The sequence below is a fragment of the Ochotona curzoniae genome, unplaced genomic scaffold (assembly GCF_017591425.1).
Source record: "Ochotona curzoniae isolate NIBS_2020 unplaced genomic scaffold, NIBS_Ocur_1.0 scaffold_3208, whole genome shotgun sequence".
Lineage (NCBI taxonomy): Eukaryota > Metazoa > Chordata > Mammalia > Lagomorpha > Ochotonidae > Ochotona > Ochotona curzoniae.
The window spans coordinates 17893175-17918099 of record NW_024467106.1 but is presented as its reverse complement, the minus strand read 5'-3'; the positions used below and the strand labels follow the sequence as shown (position 1 = coordinate 17918099).

Genomic DNA, 24925 nt, shown 5'->3' with positions numbered 1-24925 from the left:
TCCCTGCCACCCATATGGGAGACCTGAAAGAAGCTCCTGGCTTCAGCCAACTGCAGCTGTTGTGGGCATCTGGGGAGTGAAGCAACGGATGGAAGATCTCTTTCCATCTCTCACCATCTGTAACTTACTTTTAAGTCCATTTTTTAAAAATATATATATTTATTTTTATTCATTTGGAAGGCTGAGTTATAAAAAGCCTGACAGAGATCTGCCATCCACTAATTCTCTATCCAGATAGCCAGGAAGTGAACTCCCCAGTCAGGCTGGGCCAGGTGAGGCCAAAGCCAGGAACCAGCCAGTTTTCCCACATGGGTGCAGGGGCCCAAATACTGAGACCATCTTTTGCTGCTTTCCCAGACACATTCACAACAGGTTGGATAGGAAGTAGGGTGACTAGATTCAAATCAGCACCCAAATGGGATGCTAGCATTGCAGGCAGGAGCTTAACCATTACACCACAGTGCCGGCTCCACCAGACAAGTAAACAAATCTTAAAAAAACTTTTCTTCCTTTGTAATGCTGAATAATATTCCATGGCATACATTATATCATATTTAGCTTGTTCACCTATTGACAGACATCCTTTTGCTACTCCAAAGAATTGTGCTAAAAGTAATTGGTGTTTGGGCCGGTATCATGGCTGAACAGGCAGATCCTATACCTTCAGGTTGGCATATCATATGGGTACTGGTTCATGTTCCTGCTGCTTCACTTCCAATTCTGATCCAGCTCCCCATTTGTGGCTTGGGAAGATGGCAGGGTTGACCCAAGTCCTTGGGCCCCTGTAACCACGTAAGAGACCTGGAAGAGTTCCTGGCTCCTGGCCTCAGATCAGCTCTGCTCCAGCTGTTGCAGCCATTTGGGGAGTGAACCAGCAGATGGAAGATCTTTTTCTCTGTCTCTCCTTCTCTCTGTAAATCCGCCTTTCCAAAAATAAAGCAAGAAACAAACACACACACACATATAATTAAAGAAATAGTGGTGTCCAAATGTTTTTGATTCATTGGGATATATATACTCAGAAGTGGAACTGCTGGATAATATGCTAACTCTTTGTTTTTTCAATGCGTTGGAGGTAGGGAGAAAGAGCAAGAGTGAACCTTCTCATTAGTTTACTTCCCAAATGCTTACAAATGTTTACAACAGCTGGGATGGGCAGTACTGAAGCTGAGACGTGCGAACTCCATGTTTACATGGGTGGAAGGAATCAAATATTTGAGCCCTCAGTGATGCTTTCCAAGATGTAAATTAGTAGGAAAGTGGAGTTGAGAGTGGGAGTTGGGAATCAAACTTGCATACTGCAATATAGGACGTGTGCACCTTGCATCTTAATGGATGTCAAAAACTATACTATATACCTGCCTCTACTTTTAAGCCTATGTACTGTGTGTTTTAACATGCTTCCTTGGTGATTCTCATGCATGCTAAAGCTTCAGAACCATTGTCCTGAGGTATTGTCTTAATTAGTATAAAGACTGAACAATGGGACCTGTGCGGCACGGTAGGCGATACCAGCATCCCACATGAGGTTCGAGTTCCAGCTGCTCCACTTCCCATCCAGCTCCCTACTAATCACCTGGGAAAGTAGTAGAAGATGGCTTAAGTGCAGCCCAGCTCTGGATGTTGTGGCCATTTGGGGAGTTAACTAGTGGATGGAAGAGTTGTCTGTCTGTGGTCTGTCTCTTCCATAACTCTGCCTCTCAAATAAATAAATCTCAAAAGATTGACCTGCATATCCATATTCCAGTCCACAGAAAAGCGGAAGTTGCAGGACCACGTACTGAGGCATATTCTGCTGCTTTCCTAGGCGCTTAAGCAAAGAGGCAGACTAGAGGAGAAGCAGCTGGGATCTTCCTACATGGGATGCTGGCACCACAACGAGCGGTTTGTCCGCTGTGCCACAACCCTGGCCAGGTTAGTACAATGCCATGTTCTTCTAAACAGCTTGTGTGCCTCCATTTACTGCCAAGCTTGTTCCATGCTGCAGCCAGTAGTTTGCCTTCTGCCAAGTGTACTGCCTAAGCTAAAAATATTAATCTTCTAAAATGCAGTTTTAATTGTGTTCACAAGTCTTCCCTGGTCTCACCATTTCCCTACCTCTAGTATTAACCTGACGCTAGCTTAATCAAGCTAATGGAGTAGAGGGTTAAGGCCAACTCTAAATCACATTCTAACTCTATTCAACATATCAGATAGAATGCAATTAAGCTTGCTTAATGAAACTACCTCTAGTAATTCAGGAATAAATTTATCTCCTACAAAAACCATCTAACTGTATAAAACAGTGTGAGTACAGGTGTACAGGCTCGCAAAATATCAGTTTCATTGTCTGGATACTTAGTTAGGGTGTTTTGTTTGTATTACCTTAGCCAAGCTCTTTTTTTCTGAAACAATCAGTATGTGATTCAAAAAAGTAGCAGCTCAGACAGATTTCAGAGCTTTCAGAAAGGAGAACATTTTAAATGGTATGGGGGGAGGTATCATCCATAACCGAAATTTCAGTGTCTCTGGCACTGAAAAACACCTTTCTGCAAAAACACCCCAAAGTGGAAAGCATCTGTCATCTGACAGTCCCTCTCCCACACTCTTGCTAAATCAGTATTTCCAGCAGTCCAAAGAACACACTGGCCACTCACCCTACCTCCTATGCAGGTGCAGAGATCTGATTCTCTGCCCTGTTCATCCCAAGCGACCAACACTAAGGAAATTCTGTATCGTACATTACTAACCAGAATGCCCACAAGAGACTGGCAGGTGACAGACATGTAAAGGAAGCTACTTAGGGCCTGAAGTAAGTGCAAGTGTGAAGCTATACCCATCTCCTAATTAGTTTCCTTAACCAATCTGTTCCAACAGTCCCCCCCCCCCCCTCATTATTTGAAAACGCAAAACTCCGGCTTGTCTCCCTTGGGTACGCCAGTCTTCAATTTCGTAGAGTCCAAGATACACTCCAGAAAGCAGAACTGACTGAGTCGGAGAACTGACCTCATTCCAGGAGCAAAAATCTCCAAACTGGCTTTCATCGCAAAACGTATCGATCGAGAACAGAATAACAGAATCTACTAAGCCCTCTTCAGCGTGACCTTTGCAGACGAGCTGAGGTCCAGCGGCTCCCCACACCCCTTTCACGGTGTACGGAAGGACGCGCGAGGTCCGGCGGGCCTCGGGGCAGGTGCATCTGGAAGGTGGGAAGTTGACGCGGGCCAGAAGGCCACTCTCCGCCTGCAGCCCGAGGGGCGCCCAGGCTGGGGCGTCCAGGGAGGGAGAGGACTCGGAGCCACAGCACCCCGGGTCAGGGGCTGTCACGGAGAAGCCAGTCCCAGGCGCTCAGGGCCCTTCGCGCACTCCCCTCACGCTCATCCTCCCGGCCAGAGCTCCGGCAGGGCGCACGTAAGCGCCTGACGCTCTGGCTACACTAGAGGCCGTCCGGCGACCGATTGTCGGCGTAGGGAGACTTGGCCATGAGGGCGGGGCGGCCGGGGCCCCGCACGCGCCTGCGCAGAGGGCCGGCTTCCACGGTCCAGGCTGCCGGGGTGGCAGAAGCGCCGAGCGCCCGGCCGAGCGGAGCGGCCCGCCGGGGAGGCCTGTTGTGTGCGCAGGCGCACGCGGCCGTCTCCGGCTTCTTCCGGGCCCCGGATCCCGCTCACGCCTTGGGACGAGACCTCGGGTGGGCGGGGCCGGGGGCGGGGCTCGATGCCCCGCCGTCTCCCCACCCGTCACTCTCAGCGCCCCGCAGCCGCCGGCCATCACCTCCTCTGAAGTGCGCGAGTCATGTTACCCAACACGGGGTAAGGGGCGTTTCGGGGGGCGACAGTCGGCGGGGGGTGGAGTGAGCGGCTCGGAGGGCCCCGCAGCGGGAGCGTTCGGGAAGCCTGCTGCAGAACCCCCGCCCTACCCGCCTCGCCTCGGACTGCGTGCCTTGGAAACGGCAGTGACGGGTGACAAGTAACTCGAACTTGCGTGTTGCTGGGTAGCGGCAGCGCGGAGAACCGTGCCACACGCAGGCGGCGGTGGGAAGGGGGCTGCCCCGCCGCCCTCGCTCGGTGCCCGCCCTGCCCGGGCAGTGGCCAGAGCTGCTGCAGGACAGGCTGGGCTGCGCGCCGCTGCTTCTAGGGGAAAGGTCACTGGGACAGCAGGTGACCCTCACGGCTGCCCAAGGGGTTCCAGGGCAAGAAAGGAACGGGGTACAAAGCAACCTTTGCGGAAAAGGTCTAAATGAGGGAATTGTTTCATGAGAGAATTACGTCTCGGTGACAATGACAGAAAAGAAGAAACGGGATAGTGGTAACATGTTTACCGTCTGGCTGTCTCTAAGTTTTCAGTGTAGTACTGTTGAGAAGAGTCACGTTGCAGTGTTACTGGGCTTCAGAACTTTTTCATCTTGCAAAATGGAATGCTGCTACTCAGGCACTGCTTTCTGTTGGTGTGAAGTTTGGGCCAGGCGACATGTTGTCCGTTTTGTAATCTGCTTAAAACATTTTTAGCGCAACAGAAGTAAGAGCCAGTCCTCCAGTTACTTTCTGGTGCGTGTCTGTTCTGTGTGTTTATAAACATGTATCCTAAACGAACCAAAAACGCATCTTAAATAATAGTAGCATATTCCATTCTTGGCTTTTACTTTATCTAGTATGTCTTGGTACACAGATTTTCATTTGTAAGTAAAAGTTTTTCCTTTAAAAAAACAGAAGGCTTAATCCAGGAACTTTATCCAGCTGTGCCAAATCAGTGCAGGGGCCCAAGCACTTGGACTTGCACTGCATTCCCGGACTGTTAACGGGGAGCTGGATGCAAAGGTCTCCCACGCAGGTGCAGGGTCCCAAAGCTTTGGGCCGTCCTCATCTGCTTTCCCAGGCCACAGGCAGGGAGCTGCATGGGAAGCAGGGCTGCCAGAATTAGAACCAGTGCCCATATGGGTTCCTGGCACGTTCAAGGTGAGGACTTCAGCCGATAGGCCACCGCGTTGGGCCCCCTGGCTGCTCCACTTCTGATCCAGCTCTTGCTTATGGCCTCAGGAGGCAGCAGAGGATGGTTTAAGTACTTAGGCCCCTACACCCATGTGAGAGGTCCAGAAGAAACTCCTGGCTTTGGCCTGGCCCAGCCCCTGCTGTTGGGGCCATTTGGGGAGTGAACTAGCAGATGAAAGATCTCTTGTCCCCTTCTCTCTGAAGTATTAAAAAAAAGAGAGAGAGAGAAAAGGAGGTGGAGGCAGAGCTGTAGACATCATATCTCTTTCTCCTCTCTCTGTAACTCTGCCTTTCAAATAAAAAATCTTTTTTTTAATTGGAATCATTCTTTGAGGTGTTGTGGACCTGTGTGTATGGGTTCTAGCACTTTGGAACCAGATGAGTTCCTTAGTAGATGAATCCTGCCCATTCTTGCCTGCCTGCCAAGGCCTGAGCCTCTTGAGGGAGGAAAATGCCCTTTGTCCTGCTGGGCCTGAGTCCAACTATACTCAAGGTAAAGAGAGAAGGATTTTTAAAGCAATGCTGGCATCATTTTCCTACAGGTGCTTATGTTAGAAAATCACCTAGGAGTGGGCATTTGGCTGGTAGTTAAGATCCCATGTCTCGTGTCAGAGTGCCTGGGTCCAAGTCCCTGACTCAGCTTCCTGCTAACATAGACGCTGGGTGATGGCTTGTCTAGCTGAGTTCCTGCCACCCCCATGGGGGACTTGAAGGCCCAGCCCCTGGCTTTGGCCTGCTCCCACCTGGGCTGTCGGGGCTGTGGGGACTGACCCAGTGAGTGGGTGCTACTTCTGCTTGTCTTTGTGCATCTCTCTGCCTCCTAAATAAATAATTTTTTAAACTACCCTAACATTTAATATAGACTTTTTTTTTTACAAGAAGGGAAAATTACACACATGGGAGTGTATTATATATATTTGTATATTTGCATGCTTTCAAAAAAAGAAATGCAAAAAGGACAAACCAGAAGAAATAAAGGAAGCTGGTTACATAGAGGTTGAAAGGCTAATTGTCTTTGTCTGTATATTATTTTATTATTTTAATCCATGCACATGTGTTATGGCATTCCTCACCAAAAATAAAGAGATAGAAAAACTGAAATTGAACACTGGGACAGGTGTTTGGTGCAGTGGTTAGGACGCTGTTTGTGTGTGGGTTTAGGTCCTAGCTCTGCTTCTGATCCTAACTTTCTGCTGATGTACAGCTTGGGAGGCAATGAATGATGGTTTAGGTGCTTGGGTACCTGCCGCACCTATGGGAGACCTGCTTGGGTTCTCATTTTCTCTTCCAGCCTGGCCTGGTCCCAGCTGTTGTAATGAGAATGAGCCAGTGGGTGAGAGATTTCCTCCTGTCTATCTGTCTCTCTCTGTCTCTCTGTCCACACGAGTAAAATCTACAAGAAGCGTGATACATGTCAATTAAAAATAAGAAGCTCAAAATTCTGAGTTTGAATCTGGGATGCAACAAGTGTTGTACAGTATATTCTTTAGTACATCAATGAAATAAAGAATGGAATGGGAGGGAGCTGACATGGTTTAAAAGAGATGTAAGAAGACATGCATTCTGTTTCTATTTGTTAAATATTTGTGTTAGTTTATTTGAAAGGCAGAGTGATACAGAGAAAGGGAAAATCAGAGATCTTCCATGTGTTGTTTTACTCCCCAAATGGCTGCAGCAGCTACACCTAGGCTGCTCCGAAGCCAGGAGTTTGGAGCCTCTTCTGGGTCTCCCTTGAGGGTGCAGGGCCCAGGCATGTCGGCAGGGCGCTGGATCAGAAGCAGAACATGCAGGACTTGAACTGGTGCTCACTATAGGCAGAGGTTTAACCTACTATACCACGTTGCCAGAGCCTCTTTTTACCATTTTTATCCTTACAATTTTTCTATACTTTTAAAACTATTCACATGTAGAAGGTTGAGCGGGGTGGTGTCTTACAGCAAGCTATACTGCCCCCGAATGCCTTCCAAAATTCTGGGCGGAATCCTTCTTTGTTTCTTCCTCACTTCTGGTGGCTGTGGCAATCCTGGGCGCTCCTGCACGCTCCTTGGCTTGAAGTTACCTCTCTCTGATCCCTGCCTCTGCCACACCCTGGTGTCCTCCCTATGTGACTGTGTTCATACAGTCTTTTTGCTTGTAAAGACACCAGTCAGACTGGATTTCGGGCCTTACTCTAGTCTAACATGACTTCATCTTCACCAGTGCTGGTTGCAGTAATCCAGTTTCCAAATAGGGTCACCTTCCAAAGTACCAGAAGATTTCAACATATCTTTTTATGAGACACAGTTTAATCAATAATAGGAGATAATGTTTTGCTTCATTAGGGTTCAAAGTTAATATTTCCTGTCATCACACTTGAGCCTAAGTGTTCATCTGTAAAAATCATTCTTTAGGGCCATGCACACACGAAGAGGCTCAGGTTTGGCCTATGGTGTATATGGATTGGATTGCTAGTTGAAACGTTAATATATAGGTATTAGTAACAGGAACCAAGGGAATGAATAACAATACTAAGGTAAGGGTTGGGGAAGGAAGGAGGATTGAGCTAGAGAGGAATGGTGAGCGGCTTGTGGGATTCTGCTGATGCCTGTTTTCTAGGCTGGGGTACTGAGTTTATGACTGTTCATTTTTATTATACACATTTTGGGGCAAAGTTTTTGTACATTGCCTGTATTTCACCAAAAATCTGCCACCCTCTCCATGCACACGCTTTTGTATCTCTGCTCCATTTCTCTTTTCTAATTACCAGACAGATTGTTCCCTATTACAAAAATACCCTTGGCACTTTCTCTGATATTTTACTTCCAGAGGGTGATCCTCTGGGTCTTGCAAGAGGCTCATATTTTTCTGTTAATGTACTTGCTTATCTGTTACCACTATCTCCTGTTTCTTCTTTTCTCTTTGTCATTGTCACTGAGATATAATTCTCATTAATGATTCCCTCATGGGCCTGACGTGGTAGCCTAGAGGCTAAAGTCCTTGTCTTGCACGTGCCTGGATCCCAAGTGGGTGCCAGTTCTAATCCCGGCAGCCCTACTTCCCATCCAGCTCCCTGAGGACCGGGAAAGCAGTCGAGGGCAACCCAAAACTTTGGGACCTTGCTCCCACTTGAGAGATCCAGAAGAGGCTCCTAGCTTCAGATCGGCACAGCTCTGACAGTTGCGGCCCTTTGGGAGTGAATCATTTGATGGAAGATCTTCCTCTCTCTCTCTCTCTCTCCACTCCTCTCTGTATATCTGCCTTTCCAATAGAAATAAATAAATCTTTAAAAAATATATACAGTTTACTGGACTCTGTATCAACAAGCACATGCAGAAATCAGGTCTAGGATCACCTCAGATGAGATTTCTTTGGAAATCCCCCAACTGAACCGCTGGACTCAGAACTTCAACCTTGGAGAGAGCTGCAAGGTCTATGGTCTAATGATGGAATGTTTACGTCAGCGCTGAGCCTCTTCAGTGACTCAGACGGAGCAGTGGACAGAATGGCCAGGTGCACGTGGAGGATATGACAGTACACTACTGGAACCTGCAGAGGACACCTGGTACCAGAACAGAGGATGGAGGACAGAACAAATCAACTACTCCAGCCAAGTGTTGGCAGTGAAAATTTGGACAAAAGGAGACTCTAAGGTGGACTGTGTCAGGCAGTGGATTCAGGAGAGATTTCATTGTGCTTGGAGTGGTGAGATTGGCAGCAGTTCAGAGCTGTTGAACTATCAAAACCACTTGAGCCGGATCCCTCAGAGCATGCCCCACGCTGGGGCCCCTGGGATGGTTGGGCAACTGGATGTGGCTTTTCCCCTTATCTCTCCCTTTCCCCCAAATGCAAGGAATAAACAGAATATGGTAACAATGGTCTTACCCACCTTCCTCTAGTCCCTGACCCTTTGTGCCCTAATCAACTATGTAAAAAGTGTCAACAAAATAAAAATAAGTAGAAAAAAATATATACCAGCTCACTGACTTTTTTTTAGTTTATCCATCAAGTTGTACAACTTTCATCATAATCCATTTTTATTCACTTATTTGTTTATTTGAAAGATAAATTTCTATTTTCTGCCTTCCCAAATGCCTGCAGCCACTGGGACTGGGAAAAGATGAAAGAAGGAACTCAGTCAAGATCTGCCACATGGGTGACCTGCTGCCTACCTGTGTGAATTAGCGGGAAGCTGGATATGGAGCAGAGCTGGGACCGCAGCCTTGCACTCCTACACAGGATGCTGTGTGTCAAGTGATGGAGTCCGCTACTCCAAACACCTGTCCCCCAGTCCATTCCAACACCTTTTCATCATTCTCCCAGTAAACCCGTTATCCTTTAGCTGTCAGCCTGCAGTCTCTCCCATGCCCAGCTCTAGGCAACCACTGATTGCTGTGTCTCTCTGGATTTGCCTGTTTTAAATATTTTATGTAAAGAAAATCATGCAATTTATGATTCTTAGTGATTGGCCTCTTAGCAAGCATCTTTTTGGGTCATTTATATTTATGTAGTGTGTATCAGTACTTTATTTCTGAGCAATCCTGTGCTGTATGGATGTATTGCCTTCTCTGTGTCTAGGCATGGGCTCATGGGCGTTTGGGTTGCTTCCACTTTGGCGGTTAAGAGCATCCATTTAACAATTACCTGCTTTTAGATAATTTCTTTCAAGTGAGTATATTGAAGTGTATTTTAAAAATATTAGGAATATCGTAAAATCTGTGCATAAGCCATTGCTCGGAAATGATCCTTGAGGGATATGCCTTGGCTCAGCGTCCAGGATGGTGCTTAGGCTACTTATATCCTCCAGCAGGATGCCTGGTTTGAGCTGTAGCTCAGTTTCCAGTCGTGCCTTCCTGCTAATGTGCATTCTGGGAGGCAGCAGGTGGATTCCTGCTACTCACACAGAGACCTGGACTAGGTCATGAACTCTTGACTTCAGCCTGGCCGCTGTCAGCTTTGGGGGAGTAGACCAATAAATGAATGCTTGCTCTCTGCTTTCCAAATGAAAATAAACAACTAAAAAGATTTTTAAAGGGTTTTCTTTTAGATTTATTTTGCTTATTTGAAATAAAATTCTTATTTGAAAGGCAGAATTACAGAGAAGGAGGGAGAGGCAGAGAGTGAGAGCCCATCCCCTGTTTCATTCCCTAAATGGCTACGATGGCTAGGGCAGGCCAGACTAAAGCCAGGAGCCAGGAGCCAGGAGCTGCTTCTGTCTCCTGCATAGGCCCAGGGGCCCAACTACTTGGGCAGGATCAGAAGAGGAACAGAGAGGATTGGAAACTGTTATGAGCTGCTGGCATCACAAGTGGATGCTACTATGCCACAATGATGGCCCCCGAAGGATTTTATTTTGAAAGGGTTGATCTTATTTGTTTGAGAGGGAGAGAGAGAGATTGATCTTTCGTCCTCTGGTTAATTCCTCAATGGCCACAACAGCTGGGGCTGGGCTAGGCCGAAGCTAGGTGCCAGGAGCTTCATCCTGTTTTTTTACATTGACCTTGAGTGTTGGGCTTACACACTCAGGTCATCTGCTGGTGCTTTCACAGGCACACAGCAAGCAGCTGGATCTGAAGAGGAGCAGCTGACGCTCTCATTGGCATCCATATGGGATGCCGGTGTTAGTAGTAGCTTAACTGGTTATGCCACAAAACTGGCCCCAGAACTAAAAATTTTGCAAAGCCTTATTTCTTTTTCCAAAGCCTTAAATACTTTAGACTCCCTTATGCTTCTGTATGATTTACTTTCCATTGAGCAACCAATTGCAGTTGTTATAAATAATAAAGTCATTGTGAAATGTAAGGAGAGTAGTTTCTAGCTGTCAGATGGGTGACAGGGGTTATTGAACATTTCACAGAGGAGGATGTTTGTATGCAATGAAAATGTGTTTGAGCAGCTGATACTGGTCAGTAAATAAGATGTTGAATCTTCTAATAATGTAATATTTGTTTTGTTGTAGGAAGCTGGCAGGATGTACAGTTTTTATCACAGGTGCAAGCCGTGGCATTGGCAAAGCTATTGCTTTGAAAGCAGCGAAGGATGGAGCAAACATTGTTATTGCTGCGAAGACCACACAGACACACCCCAAGCTTTCAGGCACGATCTATACAGCTGCTGAAGAAAGTGAGTGTGGCAGTGCCACTTACTGAAATGTCCTCAGTAACTTCAGCACATGGTGGGCTCGCCGCAGAGTTGAGCTAGTCATATGAGAGCTATCTTATGAATATTTACATTGTCACTTTAGAGCAGTGAGTGGGACTGTTTTCTCCTCTAGCCCTTTTTATTTATTTATTTATTTGAAAGGCAGAATGATACAGAGAGAGAGAGGAAAAAAAAAAAAGGAGAGAGGTCAAGATCTTCTATCTGCTGATTGATCCTCCAAATACCTGCAAAAATGGTTGTTGGGCTAGGAGTCTGGAATGCTCTCCAGTATGGATATAGGGATCCAGTACTTGGATCATCGTCTGTTGCTTCTCTGGATGTATTAGCAGGAAGCTACACTGGAAGCAGTAGAGCCTGGATACACTCTAATTTGGGATGTATCATCCCAAACAGTAGTTTAAGCTGCTATACTGCAACAACCACCCCTGCAGCACCTTTTGTGAAAAAGTGTATATTTGTAAAATAGAGAGAAAGAGACAGACCAAGAGAGTTACTCATCTGCTGCTTCACTCCCAAATGTCTGCAACAGACCTGGGCTGGGCATTTAATCCAGGTCTTATGGGTGGCAGGAAACCAGTTTCTTGAGCCATGACAATGGCCTCCCAGGGCATGCATTCACAGAAAGCTGGAATCAGGAGCTGGAGCTGGGATCAAACCCAGGCTTCCTTCTGCTTGGTGAGGATGCCCTAATATCCAGGGGATACCTCCTTCCTCTGGCACTTCTAAGTCATGCAAGAGGCTACTTTAAATCATGTTTCATGAGGACAGTGTTCTTGGATGGGAGGAAGAGATGAGGAGTGGAAATGGAGAGGAGAGAATTTGAAAAACTTCCCCCGGATATTCTGCATACAGTTTCAAATTACTGATATTTTAAGTTAACAGGTAATTATTATGACTTCTTGTTCAAGCCATTGTGCTAGGCAGCAGTGCTGGAAAGAAGGACTTAAGCAGGGCCCGGCATGGAGGCCTTGCAGCTAAAGTCCTCATCTTGAACATGCCCGGGATCCCATATGGGCGCCGATTCTAATCCCAGCAGCCCCACTTCCCATCCAGCTCCCTGCTTGTGGCCAGGGAAAGCAGTCGAGGTCAGCCCAAAGTCTCGGGACCCTGTACCTGCATGGAAGACCCGGAAGGGGCTCCTGGCTTCGAATTGGCTCAGCTCCTGCCATTATGCTCACTTGGGGAGTGAATCATTGGACGGAGGATCTTCTCTCTGTCTCTCCTCCTTTATATATGTATCTGACTTTCCAATAAAAATAAATAATAAATCTTTAAAAAAAGAAGGACTTAAGCATTCAATTTTAATGACTATTGCCAGTTTTGCTAGTAATATTAGTAACATTTTGGTTATGTTAGAGAACTGTATACGAAATGCTTATGAGTGGAGTAATTTAAAAATGCAAGCAAACAAAGCAGGAATGGGAGGGAAAAAACAGAAGGTAAAACAGTAACAATTATTGAAAATAGAGGCCTGGCGGGGTGACTCCATTGGCTAATTTTTGCGCTACAAGTGTTGGGATCCTATACGAGTGCCGGTTCATGTTCCAGTTGCTCCACTTTCCATCTGGTTCCTTGTTTATGGCCTGGGAAAGCTGCGGAGAGGAGTGCAAAGCCTTGGGCCTGAGTGGCTGTGTAGGAGACCTAGAAGAGCTCCTGGCTCCTCGCTTTGGATTAGCTCAGCTCTGGCCATTGCAGCCATTTGAAGAGTGAACCAGTGGATAGAAGTTATTTCTCTCCCTCCTTCTCTCTATAAATCTGTTATTCCAATAATAGTGAATTAATCTTTTTATACTTAATCTTAACCAAAAGACTGAAAAGCAATAATGAATGAATAAATCTTTTTAAAAAGTCTTGCAGATGGGCATGAATTCATAATTTCAAATTATATAATTTTATACTCTGAAATTTTCCATGATGCAAAATTTTTCGTTTTTAAAGTGGAATGAAAAAAAAAAAAAGACTCTTTTTTTTTTTTAAGTAAAGTTAGCCTATCTGATCTGAAGCTGGGAATGGTTGGTTTGTCCCAGTTTGTGTTGGAGTCATTAGTGGTTATAGGATATAGTTATTTATATTGGCTTCCTAAAAATAGGATGCTTTTTTCTCTTGACTGATGTATCAGAACAGAGTGTTAGAATGTTTTCTCCTCATTATGTTTCCTCTTTTGCAGTTGAAGCAGCTGGAGGAAGGGCCTTGCCCTGTGTTGTTGATGTGAGAGATGAACAGCAAATCAACAGCGCTGTAGAGAAAGCAGTTGAGAAGTTTGGAGGTAGCTCCTTTATTCTGAAATAAGTATTGAGTACTGATTAAAATACAGTGTACTTTAATTTTTTTTAATTGTCTTATCTTTTTGCTTTGTGTATAAATTGTTAAAGCAAAGTTGATCCTGGTTTTGACACTCTGTAGCTCCCAACACCAGAAAGGAGCCCAGTCCTTTGAGTAAGAGGCTTTAAGGGGAAGAGGAAGGGAGAGGAGGAGAGGGATGGGCGGGGAGACTGGAAGGAATTTGAGCTAAAGTTAACAGAGATAGGGGAGTCCAAGGTAAGAGAGTAGGTAAGGGGGAAAGCCACGACCACCAAGAACTTCCCTGGAGTTTCATGTAATTGACTGTATCTCATTTTGCCGATGAAAATCACATGGGTGCTGTTTTGAAACTGCTCTGAGTCTTGCATTGATGAATTGGTCAGTTCTATTGTCTGAAAAAAGTATTTGTGTATCAATGATGAAAGTTCAACTGTAAATGCTTTTTTTGTGTAACTAAAAAGTCTGCCTTACATTTAACATGAAATTGATTATTTTGAAAACAGGAATTGACATTTTGGTCAATAATGCCAGTGCTATTAGCTTGACCAACACTTTGGAAACACCCACAAAGAAAGTGGATTTGATGATGAATGTGAACACCAGAGGCACCTACCTTACGTAAGTTTGAAAGAACTGTGCTGGAGGATATTGCAATGTTTTCTCAATTTAGTTATGAACAAACTGGGCCAAGTTAGCAGTGCCAGTGGAAAGTTAATCAGTCACTCTTTGTAAAGGCTCAGAAGCACCCTGAAGTCAACAGATAAACTTTAAATGACTTTATTCACTTCTCATTTTGAATCTAAAATGACCAACTATGTATAGCTCAATTATTTTCCTGTATTTGCACTAATTCTTACATGTATACCATACCTTTCATAGTTGCATTCTTCTTCTTTTTAAAATATTTGTTTCATCTATTAAGATAGCCACAGAGAGACAATGGGATGCTGGACTGTCTGACACTGTCTGTACCAGCAATGTCAGGGCACACTTAAATAAGAGACTAATGGAATTATAACTCCTTATGAAGGACTGTACTATTGTAGCAATGTGGGAAAACCTGTCGGGGGATGGAAATTTGGGGGAAATCCCAAATGTAATAAAATTTAAAAAAGAAAAAGATAGCCACAGAGAGACCCTTTATTGCTGGTTACTTCCCAAATGGCTGTGACAGCCAGGGCTGAGCCAGGCTGAAGTCTGCAGCCAGCAACTTCACCTGAGCCCAAGCATCTGGGCCATCTTCTACTGCCCTCTCAGGCACACTGGCAGGGAGCTGAACCAGAAGTGGAAAAACCAGAACTCAGACTGGCACCCGCAGGGGATATGCAACACCACAACCTTGTGCTTCATATTCTGATTAAGCAAGCCAGCAGTAGTTTCTCTTTTCTCTACAAAAGTCTTTTGTTAAAAAAAATGACTGAATTTTTCTTATGTAATCAATAGTAAGCTTTAGTGTATGCGACAAAATAGCTAATGGTGGGATAGGCATTTGGCTTAACAGTTAAAATGCTAATTAAGGGGTTAGCCTTGTGACATTGCATGTTAAGCCTCCACCTACAATGCTGGCATCCCATATGGGCACTAGTTCAAGCCCTGGATGCTCCACTTCCAATCCAGCTTTCTACTAATGTACTGGGGAAAGCAGCAAGAGATGGCCCAAGTGCTTGGGCCCCTGAACCCATCTGGGAGATCCAGAAAAAGTTCCTGACTTTTTGCGTGGCCCAGCTACTGCTGTTGTGGCCATGTGGGGAGCAACTGATGGAAGATTATTTCTTCCTCTCTATGTAACTTTGCCTTTCAAATAAATAAAAAACAAGTCTTTAATTAAAAAAAAAAATCTAGCTGAGGTACCTGCATCTCACATTGGAGTATCTGGTTTGGTACCCAGCTCTGGCTGCTGCTTCCAGCTGCCTACCAGTGTAGACGCTAGCAGGCAGTGGTGGTGGCTCACATGGAAAAAGGATTGAGTTCCTGGCTTCTTGCTTTGTCCCAACCCATGTCTTCCTAAGCATCTCATGAGTGAACTGACAGATAGGAACTCTTCCTTTCTGTTTCTCTGTGTCTTCCATAAATAAAATCAAATCAAAGCCCCAATGATGCTACTGGGGCATTATTAAGGTTAATGCAGAAGATAAAATGAAAGAGCATGTAGTCCTGATATGTTCTGGGTTAGACAGTGTATCTTTTTATTTATCCACTTACTTGTTTGTGTACCCTTGCACTCTGTCACTTCCCATGTGGATATAAGGAAACATCAACAGCAATTCTCAGCCCCGTGTGTATCTTATTGGGTATAGAACAGGTGGCTGATCGTAGGTATTGGTGTTAAGACTGTCAGTTTTCAAGTCATAACACACATCCCTTATGGCTTGCTATTTCATGAACATGGGCAGCTAAGTCAACCTCTTGAAGATTCAGTTTCTTCATTTGTAAAATGGAGATGATTAAGTAGTACAAGCTTGGTCTTCTGTGTGAGTGACAGGGATCCAAGTACTTGAGCTATCAGCTGCTAGCTCCCAGAATGAACATTAGCCAGAAGCTGGAATTGGAAATGAGGCCAGGACTTGAGCACAGACACTCCTGGAACACGGGCACACCAAGAGACATCCTAAGTCCTGTGCCAAACACCCTTACCTCTGACTTTTATTGAAACTTTTATGGAAAAGCTGGTCACATGGAAACAGCATTCCCACACCGTCACGCCAGCTGCCGTAGTTGAGTGCAGTGGATCGACTGCCTCATTAGATGGGGCATGGCCTCCATTGTCTTCTGCACGTTGAGAGAAAGCTAAGAAGTTGCCATTTATTGTACTTGCACTGATGTTTTTCTTACATTAAAGAGGAGAGTAAGCTATTTTTCCTACCTGTGTCACTATCTGAAATGGGAAAATGAAATATTTCATCAGGGCCGTAGGTTTGAGTAAAATGGATGAAAATAAGTTTCTTTGTGAATATGTAGTGCATTTCTACAAATTCAAATGCAGTGTGTAATGTATATCTCTCCTACGCGGAGCCATATCTATTGAAACTTTAGTAAGAATTGTGGTAAGTATATAGAAGAGATGAAAATGAAAAATTCAAGGGTCTATTTAAAACAGGACACATTTAGCAGTAGGATTTGTGCTTATTTTCAAATAAACTCAGCAGTGTTGCTGTGTGATATGATTATGATTACATAAAAAAATTATCTGGATCAAGATGTTTTATAGCTTACAATTTCGTGAGAGAATTTCAGTTGAATGGTTTAAATAGGTGTTTAAAAATATAAACCTACCAGGTACTCTATTTCTCAGTATTTTAAATTGCTACTTAATATGCATGTTGTATGACTACATTAAATCATTGATGACAGTTTATATTGTAAATGAGGAAGCCTAGTTACATTCATTTATGGTGTCAGAAGAATTTTCATGAGATTAATATTTCTTAGACTAGTTACACTTGACCTGAGCAAGTGACTTGCTCCAGATATTGAGAAATGTCTTTAGGTTTTTAAAGTAGAATAGCAAAATTGGTCATCATAACTGTAAATAATGCTACCAGTTTACTAAAATCTAAACTGCGCTTTTATCCCAAGAGGTAGTGATGATCAATACAAACAAAGCTTTGGATTACGAATTAACATCTGTAATCATCGTTACAGACTTGGCCACTGACATTGACATTATGACTTACAGGCTCACAAATGTAGACTCTCTTTACTCTTCCTCGTGAAGTTGTGTCTTTGGAAGCCCGTTTAGCAAGAACAGTCTGGTTCACTTTCTTATACTGGGATCAGTATCTAAAAGTGAGGGTGATGGCTTGTATCAAATGTCTTTGTTTTATTTTTAAAATCTATTTATTTTTATTGGAGTGACAGACTTACAGAGAGAAAAAGGGAAATATCTTCCACCTGCTGGTTCACTCCCCCAATGGCTGCAGCAGCCAGGGCTGAGCTGATCCAAAGGCAGAACACAGGAGCTGCCTCTGGGTCTCCCACATGAATGCAGGGTCCCAAGACTTTGGACCGTCCTCTACTGCTTTCCCAGTCCACAAGCAGGGAGCTGGAAGGGAAGTGGAGCAGCCAAGACATGAACTGGCACCCACATGGGTTGCTGGCCCTTGGAGGTGGAGAATTAACCAATTGAGCTATCATGCCAGGCCCCCTGCATCACATTTCTACATTTAACAGTTCAATTAAAACAAAGCCAAACCAAAAGCTCCATTTTTGAACTTCAGGAAAAATAAGCTCATATTGTTCAGTTACCTTTGTCAATGAATACAGTTCCCTTTGTCAGTTGGTGCTGTCTAGCACCGATGTACTTAAAGGCTGCAGGCAGGTTTGACTAACACATCCGCAAATATCTAGGAATAGATACTCTAAAAATAGATGCTCTTGCACAGAGAGTGTTGGAAGTTACCAACACTTTCATAATCATCTTTTTTTGTTGTTAAGATTTATGTATTTGAAAGTCAGAGCATTAGAGAAAGAGGGATGATGTGATGTAGTGCTTAAGAGTTTTTGAATTAATAAGTGAGATGGGGCATGTAGTGGGGAATGCTCCTCATGTAAGATTGATGAGGCTGAGGGCCAGGCTGACAGTGCAGATGGAGAAAAGTGTGTCAAACAGAGCAAAGGAAAGCTTATACTTTTCATGTCAATGAAATGAGCTCTGTCTTTGAAGGAGAATTTACAGTCTTGTTGCCTGAAATAGATTTAGTTTGTTTCCCATTGTTGCTTTGAGGTGTCGTTTTTACTGTTTAATGAAAATCACTTAATGTTGTTTGCCTCTTTTAGTTTTATCCCCACTCCCATAAAGGGAGATATCTTTGCAAATGATTAACAATATATACCAAATCTGCTTTAGTGGTATTGATTATATTTGATTTGTGAGCTTGAAAAGGTAGCAAGGGGGCTTTGCATTTTGTATTATGAAAAAAGCTGACTTGAAATAAGAATGGAATAGTTCTAAATTCATTGGCTATGGAAAAAGTCAAAGCTATAAAATAATTAAGCTACGTTATTTAGCTATACAGTGTTATAACTTAATAATTGAACATTTTAAAATGTTAGATTTGAATTGTTTTTAATAAATTGATTACTATGATAAGCACTTTTTTAAAAAATGAAACTATGTAATTGCTCCCAGAGGTGTACTGCATTTTATCTTGAATGTAAATTAAATTTGGAAATGTGTTGGGAGTTATATTACTAAATTATAGTTCCAGTATAGTAAGAGTACTATGCCTGCTAGGATGAAATAATCAGTAAATTAATATCAAATTAGTGATTGTTTCTTTCACGTATAGCACTTTCCTGAGTGCTGTGTTAGGGTAATATTAATCCCTTAGTCAATTCTGCATGGAATTGGGTATCATCAGAATAGAATAGAATTTGAATTTTGTGGTTTTTTTTTCCCACAGACCCACAGTGAAGGGACAGAAATAGGATTTGAATCCAGGTCTTTTTGGCTTGAAAATCATGTTCTTTACAACTATGGTGATCTATAAGTTCTGTAACTGTTTCTGCCAATTAGGTGTGTGGTACGTGTGTGTTGGCACAGTTGTAGTTGATGATAGCCTCAGCTGAACTTTGGAAGGCTAATGTCAAAGATGTGATTATTTTCATCAAGGATCATGTTGTCAGGCTGTTAAGCAAACTTTCAGAGGATGCAAATTAGTTGCTTTTTGAATATTTATTTTAGAAAACAAACCATAGTATCCTACAAGCAAACAAAAAATGCCCTGTAGGTTATTGAGCAAGTTCAGTTGTGCTGTAGGAGTGATTTAGAGCATAGCTGTAAAAGAGATGAGGCTGTTGGAATGCTCTTCACTTGACATGCGTTCTCTCTGCGTTCAGATCCAAAGCCTGTATTCCATACCTGAAGAAGAGTAAAATTGCTCATATCCTCAACCTTAGTCCGCCACTGAATCTAAACCCCACGTGGTTCAAGCAACACTGCGGTAGGTAGCAGGATGAAGGGATGATTGATTTTGGTTAATTTGTTTTAAGGTAAACCAGTATGTCTGTGATGCAATTACAAGCTGTATAATTCATTTAACATTGAGTTTTCTGTGGTAAATCAGTGAGATTTTTGGGGAGTAGATTGTTAATTGTTTATCTGTAATTTCAAGGCTTGAGTTTAATTCATATTGAATAAAATGATTCAGATGAATGACTGTTGCATACACCTGTGTAAACAGTACCCAAATCAAGGTATGGGTTTCTGTCATCCCAGACAGTTCTTTCATGTCCTAGCAAGTACATTTTATTGCATGTAATTTATTCAATTAAATTGGCTAAAAACTAACCATTGAAACCTTCTCTTTTTTTTTTATATCAGATGACTTAAGATGAGTATCCAAAGTAACAAAGTTTATATAGAAGTGCTTCTTTTTTTTAAGAATTATTTTTAATTTTTATTGTAAAGTCAGATATACAGAAAGGCGGAGGAGCGAGAGAGGAAGATCTTCCATCCATTGATTTATTCTCCAGGTGGCCACAGTGGCCAGAGCTGTGCCAATCCAAAGCCAGGAGCTTCTCCAGGTCCCCCACGTGGTCCCAAGGCTCCGGGCCATCTTGACCGCTTACCAGGGCACAGAAAGGGAACTGGATGGGAAGCGGGGACAGTGGGACTAAAACTGGCATCCATATGGGATCCCGGCACATGCAAGGCAAGCATCCCAGCCACTAGGTTACCATGCCAGGCCCAGGGTGCCTCTTTTTGAAAGCGTAATATCAGGGGCCAATATTTGTGCAACAGATGACATTACTGCTTGTAGGGCTGATATTCTATATCGGAGTGTAGTGCTAGTTCGACTCCCGACTGCTTTCCACCTGGCTCCGTGATAATGTACCTGGGAAAGCAAAGGCTGAGGGTTCACTTGTGTGCTCGGACTTCTGCCACCCACATGGGAGACTGGTTGGAGTTCAAGGCTCCTGGTTTCAGCTGGGCCAGCTCTGACTGTTGAGGCTATTAGGAGAATAAACCTGTGTGTGGACGCTCTCTCTCTCTCCCCCTCTCTGTCATTCTGCCTTTCAAATAAATAAGTAAATCTATTTTTTAAGGAAACCATGAATTTCACAAATTAAAAGGGGTTACTTATAGTTCTTTCATTTTTTTAGATGCTTGGAGTAGAAACATATGAGTAACACAGAAGGAAGTTCTGCCTTAATTGATGTGGCTAAATGAATTTGCAAACTCTTGTTGTTTGAGAAGCAGTAGCTCCCCTTTACGTAGTAACTTTTTAAAAAAAGATTATTTATTTACTTTAAAAGATTTATTTCTTTATTAGAAAGTCAGATATACAGAGAGGAAAGACAGAGAGGAAGATCCTCCATCCAATGATTCACTCCTCAAGTGGCCACAGAGGCTGGAGCTGAGCCAGTTCAAAGCCAGGAGCCAGGAGCCCCTTCCTGGTCTCTCCATGCGGATGCAGGGTCCCAAGACTTTGGGCCATTCTTGCCTGCTTTCCCAGTCCACAAACAATGAGCTGGATGGGAAGTGGGGCTGCCGGGATTTAGAACTGGTACCTATATGGGCAAGGACTTTAGCCACTATGCTATTGCACTGGGCCCAAATATATATATATATATATATATATAACTATATATATAACTATATAACAGTAATATATATATATTAATATATATATTTAATTGGAAAATCAGGTACACAGAGGGGAGGAGAGACAGAGAGGAAGATCTTCCATCTGCTGGTTCATTCTGCAAGTGGCCACAACTGTCAGCTGAGTCAATCTGAAGCCAGGAGCCAGGAGCCTCTTCCAGGTCTCCCACACAGGTTCATGGTCCCAGAGCTTTGGGCCGTCCTTTACTGCTTTCCCAGGCCACAAACAGGGAGCTGGATGGGAAGTAGGGCTGCCAGGATACGAACTGGTGCCCATTTAGGATCCGGATGCGTGCTAGGCAAGGTCTTTAGCCACTATGCTAATGTGCCAGACCCTTAAGTAATAACTGTTATTGTCTAAAAAGAAAAATACAGACCAGGAAACAAGTAATTTATCTCCATAATAATCAGAAAAATGAAATCTTATTGTGATCTCTTATATATTAAGATGGAAATATATAAAACTAGTTCATTCATTTATACAAAAATTATTCTTCACAAAATGTTACATTAAATTATATTTTGCATATTTTGTAATATTGAAAAATATATCAAAAAGAAAACAGTAATAGAAAAATTGGTTATTTCAATTCAAAAATCAATTTGTTTTTTAATTACAATGTAAGTTTTTTTTTTTCAGCTTATACCATTGCTAAGTATGGTATGTCCATGTGTGTTCTTGGAATGGCAGAAGAATTTAAAGGTGAAATTGCGGTCAATGCATTATGGCCTAAAACAGGTATGTAGTTAAGCATTTTTTTTTGTTTTGTTTTTTGGACAGGCATTTGGCCCAGTGGTTGGGGTTCTGGCTGGGAAGCCCATGTCCTGTACTGGAGTGCCTTCGTTCAATTTCTGACTCCAGCTGCAGACTCCAGTATGCTGCTGGGGCAGACCCTGGGAAGCAGCAGTGATGGCTCAAGCGGCTGCGTCCTTGGCACCTACATGGGAGACATGGATTGAGTTCCAGGGTACTTGGAACCTCTCCAATTAAAAAAAAAAAAAAGCACCGAAAATTTCATTCATTAGATTTTCATTAGTTGTCCTTGACACTTTGGGATTCGTGTTGTATGTGACAGGATAGGAGTGACTGCGCTGTCAGTCACTGGTGACAAACAAGCTGAATTTTTTTTTGGATGATTTAAGATGGTTTACAGCCATCTTCCAGCTCAGACTGGGGCTCTGTGAGTGCTGCTTCAGGTCACGGCTCTAGTGGGCACATTGACTGCTGGAGCACAGGAAGACTCTCCTGGAAGTCAATAGGAGAAGCTGCGCTGCCCAAACTTTTTCTCCATCTTTGTCTTTTTCTGTTATTATTATTCTGCTGCTGAAGAGCTTAAGGCCTAATTGAGACAGATAGGACAGATAATTAAAAATTATTATTATGTAGTGTTCCAGTTGATGAAACTGGTAAGAAGGTGGTAATAATATGAACAAATGGAGCAACACCAGTTCATCCCCAGATACCCATGATAGGCAGAGATGGGAAATTCAACCTACAATCTCTGGTTCCCCCTCTCTCTCCCTCTCTCTACCCCTGCCTTTCAAATAAACAACTTACTTGAGATCATGTAAATCAAGAACATTCAAATCTGAAGTAATTTGAAAGTTGAAATAACTTCACATAATAATTTGAAATAGATAATTTATTTGAAAGGCAGAGGTACATACAAAGAGAGAGTGAGCAAGCAAGCAAGAGAGAGACCACAGAGACTACAAGCTTCCTTCTGGCACTTCTGGCTGCAACAGCCCTGGCTAGGCAGGCCAGAGCCAGGAGCCAGGATCTCTTTCTGGGTCTCCCATGTGAGTGTAGGGGCCCAGCTTCTTGGGGGGCATCTTCTACTATGTTTTTAAACCATTAACTGGAAGCTGGATTAAAAATGGAGCAGCTGGGACACGAATGGCTGCCCAGATAGGATGCTGGTGTCACAGGCAGCACCTGAACCCATAGAGTCTCAAGGCCAACTCCTAACCAAAAAAAAAAAAAAAAAAAAAATTTAAAGAGGAGTGGATAGAGAGGAGGCAGCAAGCTGCAATTCTGCATTATTCATGAGTGAGGTGAAAAAATGCATTTGTGACTATCTGGGCCTTTGGCTGCTTCACAGGGCCCTTTTTAAACACACACACACACACACACACACACAAACACACACCCCACCCCCATCCTGGATTGCATAGAGCCACTATCTTTAAATCAACTGGAACCAAAACTAATCTCCCGACATGATTGCCTCAAGAAGAAAAGATTGGCTGCTCTTCGTGAAAAGGCTGCGGTGTGACATAGATTGTCTGCCGTCAGCACGGGGGCTGCCTGCCGCTTGGCCTCCCTCGGCTTGGTGCTTGACACTAGCAACGTCGGCCCTCTGCGATTTCGTGCTTTCTGTTGGATTCATCCTCTGTAGGAGAGGGGCCAGAAGGGAGGCCTCTGATCTAGTTTCCTAACGTGAGGATCTCAGGCCCTCTCCAGTACTGTAACTTCATTCCTTTTTTTTTTTTTTTTCTTTTTTTTAAGTCTTATTTCGTAGTTTCTGTCAAAATGGAAGTTGGGGTGAGAGAGGAGGCGTGTCAGCTGCTTTCAAAGGGCCTGCCCAGGGCTACACTTAATGAATCAGTGTTGGCTGCTGTCTTTATTAAACAAACCAAAACAAAACAAAACAAAATCAAACAACCTCCCCCACAAATAAAAATGAAGCTCTTTAACTGTTAGTTAAACACAAAACTATATTTCTAATAAGAAAAAACTTTAATTTTGAGGAGAAAAAGAATTTTTTAAAAAACTTATTTATTTAGAGCTGGCTTGTTGATCTAGTGGCTGAAATTCTTGCCTTGCTTGCGCCAACATCCCATATGGGCGCTGGTTCTAATCCTGGCAGCCTCATTTCCCATCCAGCTCCCTGATTGTGGCCTGGGAAAGCAGTCGAGGACAGCCCAAAACCTTGGGACCCTGCACCTATGTGGGAGACCCGGAAGAAGCTTCTGGCTCCTGGCTTTGGATCGGCACAGCTCTGGCCCTTGAGGCTACTTGGGAAGTGAACCAGCAGACGGAAGATCTTCCTCTCTGTCTTTCCTTCTCTCTGTATATCTCACTCTCCAATAAAAATAAATAATTTTTTTAAAGATTTATTTATTTATTTATTGGAAAGTCAGATATACAGAGAGGAGAGACAGGGAGAAAGACAAAGATCTTCCGTCTGATGATTCACTCCCCAAGTGAGCGCAACGGTCGATGCTATGCCGATCTGAAGCCAGGAGCCAGGAACTTCTTTCAGGTCTCCCACGCGGGTGCAGAGTCCCAAAGCTTTGGGCTGTTCTCGACTGCTTTCCCAGGCCACAAGCAGGGAGCTGGATGGGAAGTAGAGCAGCCAGGATTAGAACCGGTGGTGCCCATATGGGATCCTGGCGCGTTCAAGGTGAGGACTTTAGCCACTAGGCCACGCTGCCGGGCCCAAAATAAATAAAATTTTTAAAAAGATAAAAAGAAAGAAACCCAGAAGTGTGTTTAATTTGCTTTCATTGCTTTATGTGTAAGCTGAGATATAGGCTTATAAATTGAGATGTTATTGTTCATGATATTGACAATGTCTAAGTTACTATTCATTATACTGTTTTAAGTATTTCATATAAGAAACAGATTTTTAAAAATTATTCGTTTTTACTTGAAAGGGAGATTTGCAGAGAGAAGAAAAAACAGAGGGAAAAAGATCTCCCATCTGTTTGTTCACTCCCCAAGTGGCTGCAGTGGCCAGAGCTGAGCTGAGCTGAAGCCAGGAGCCAGGAGCTTCTTCCAGGTCTTCCATATGAGTTCAGGGGCCCATGAATGAGCCATGCTCTGAAGATTTCCCAGATTATAAGCAGAGAACTGCATCTGAACTGGAGCAGCCGGGGCATGAACTGGCAGCCATATTTGATGCCAGTGCTT

General features: G+C 43.6%; 1 protein-coding gene across 4 annotated transcripts in view; it reads left to right on the top strand.

The window, feature by feature from the left end:
- The first annotated feature begins 3676 nt into the window (after positions 1–3676).
- The window catches only part of HSDL2 (hydroxysteroid dehydrogenase like 2), a 41766-nt gene continuing 20517 nt past the window's right edge, over positions 3677–24925 (top strand). For 2 of the 4 annotated variants that reach the window (XM_040962979.1, XM_040962980.1), the window contains exons 1-4: positions 3684–3788; positions 10900–11063; positions 13270–13368; positions 21650–21748. In XM_040962979.1, coding sequence (XP_040818913.1) covers positions 3772–3788; positions 10900–11063; positions 13270–13368; positions 21650–21748 — 379 coding nt within the window. In that variant the 5' untranslated portion in view covers positions 3684–3771. Of the gene's footprint in view, positions 3789–10899; positions 11064–13269; positions 13369–13906; positions 14022–19241; positions 19346–21649; positions 21749–24925 lie in introns of all 4 variants that reach the window. The other 2 variants (XM_040962978.1, XM_040962976.1) reach the window with 2 other exon arrangements.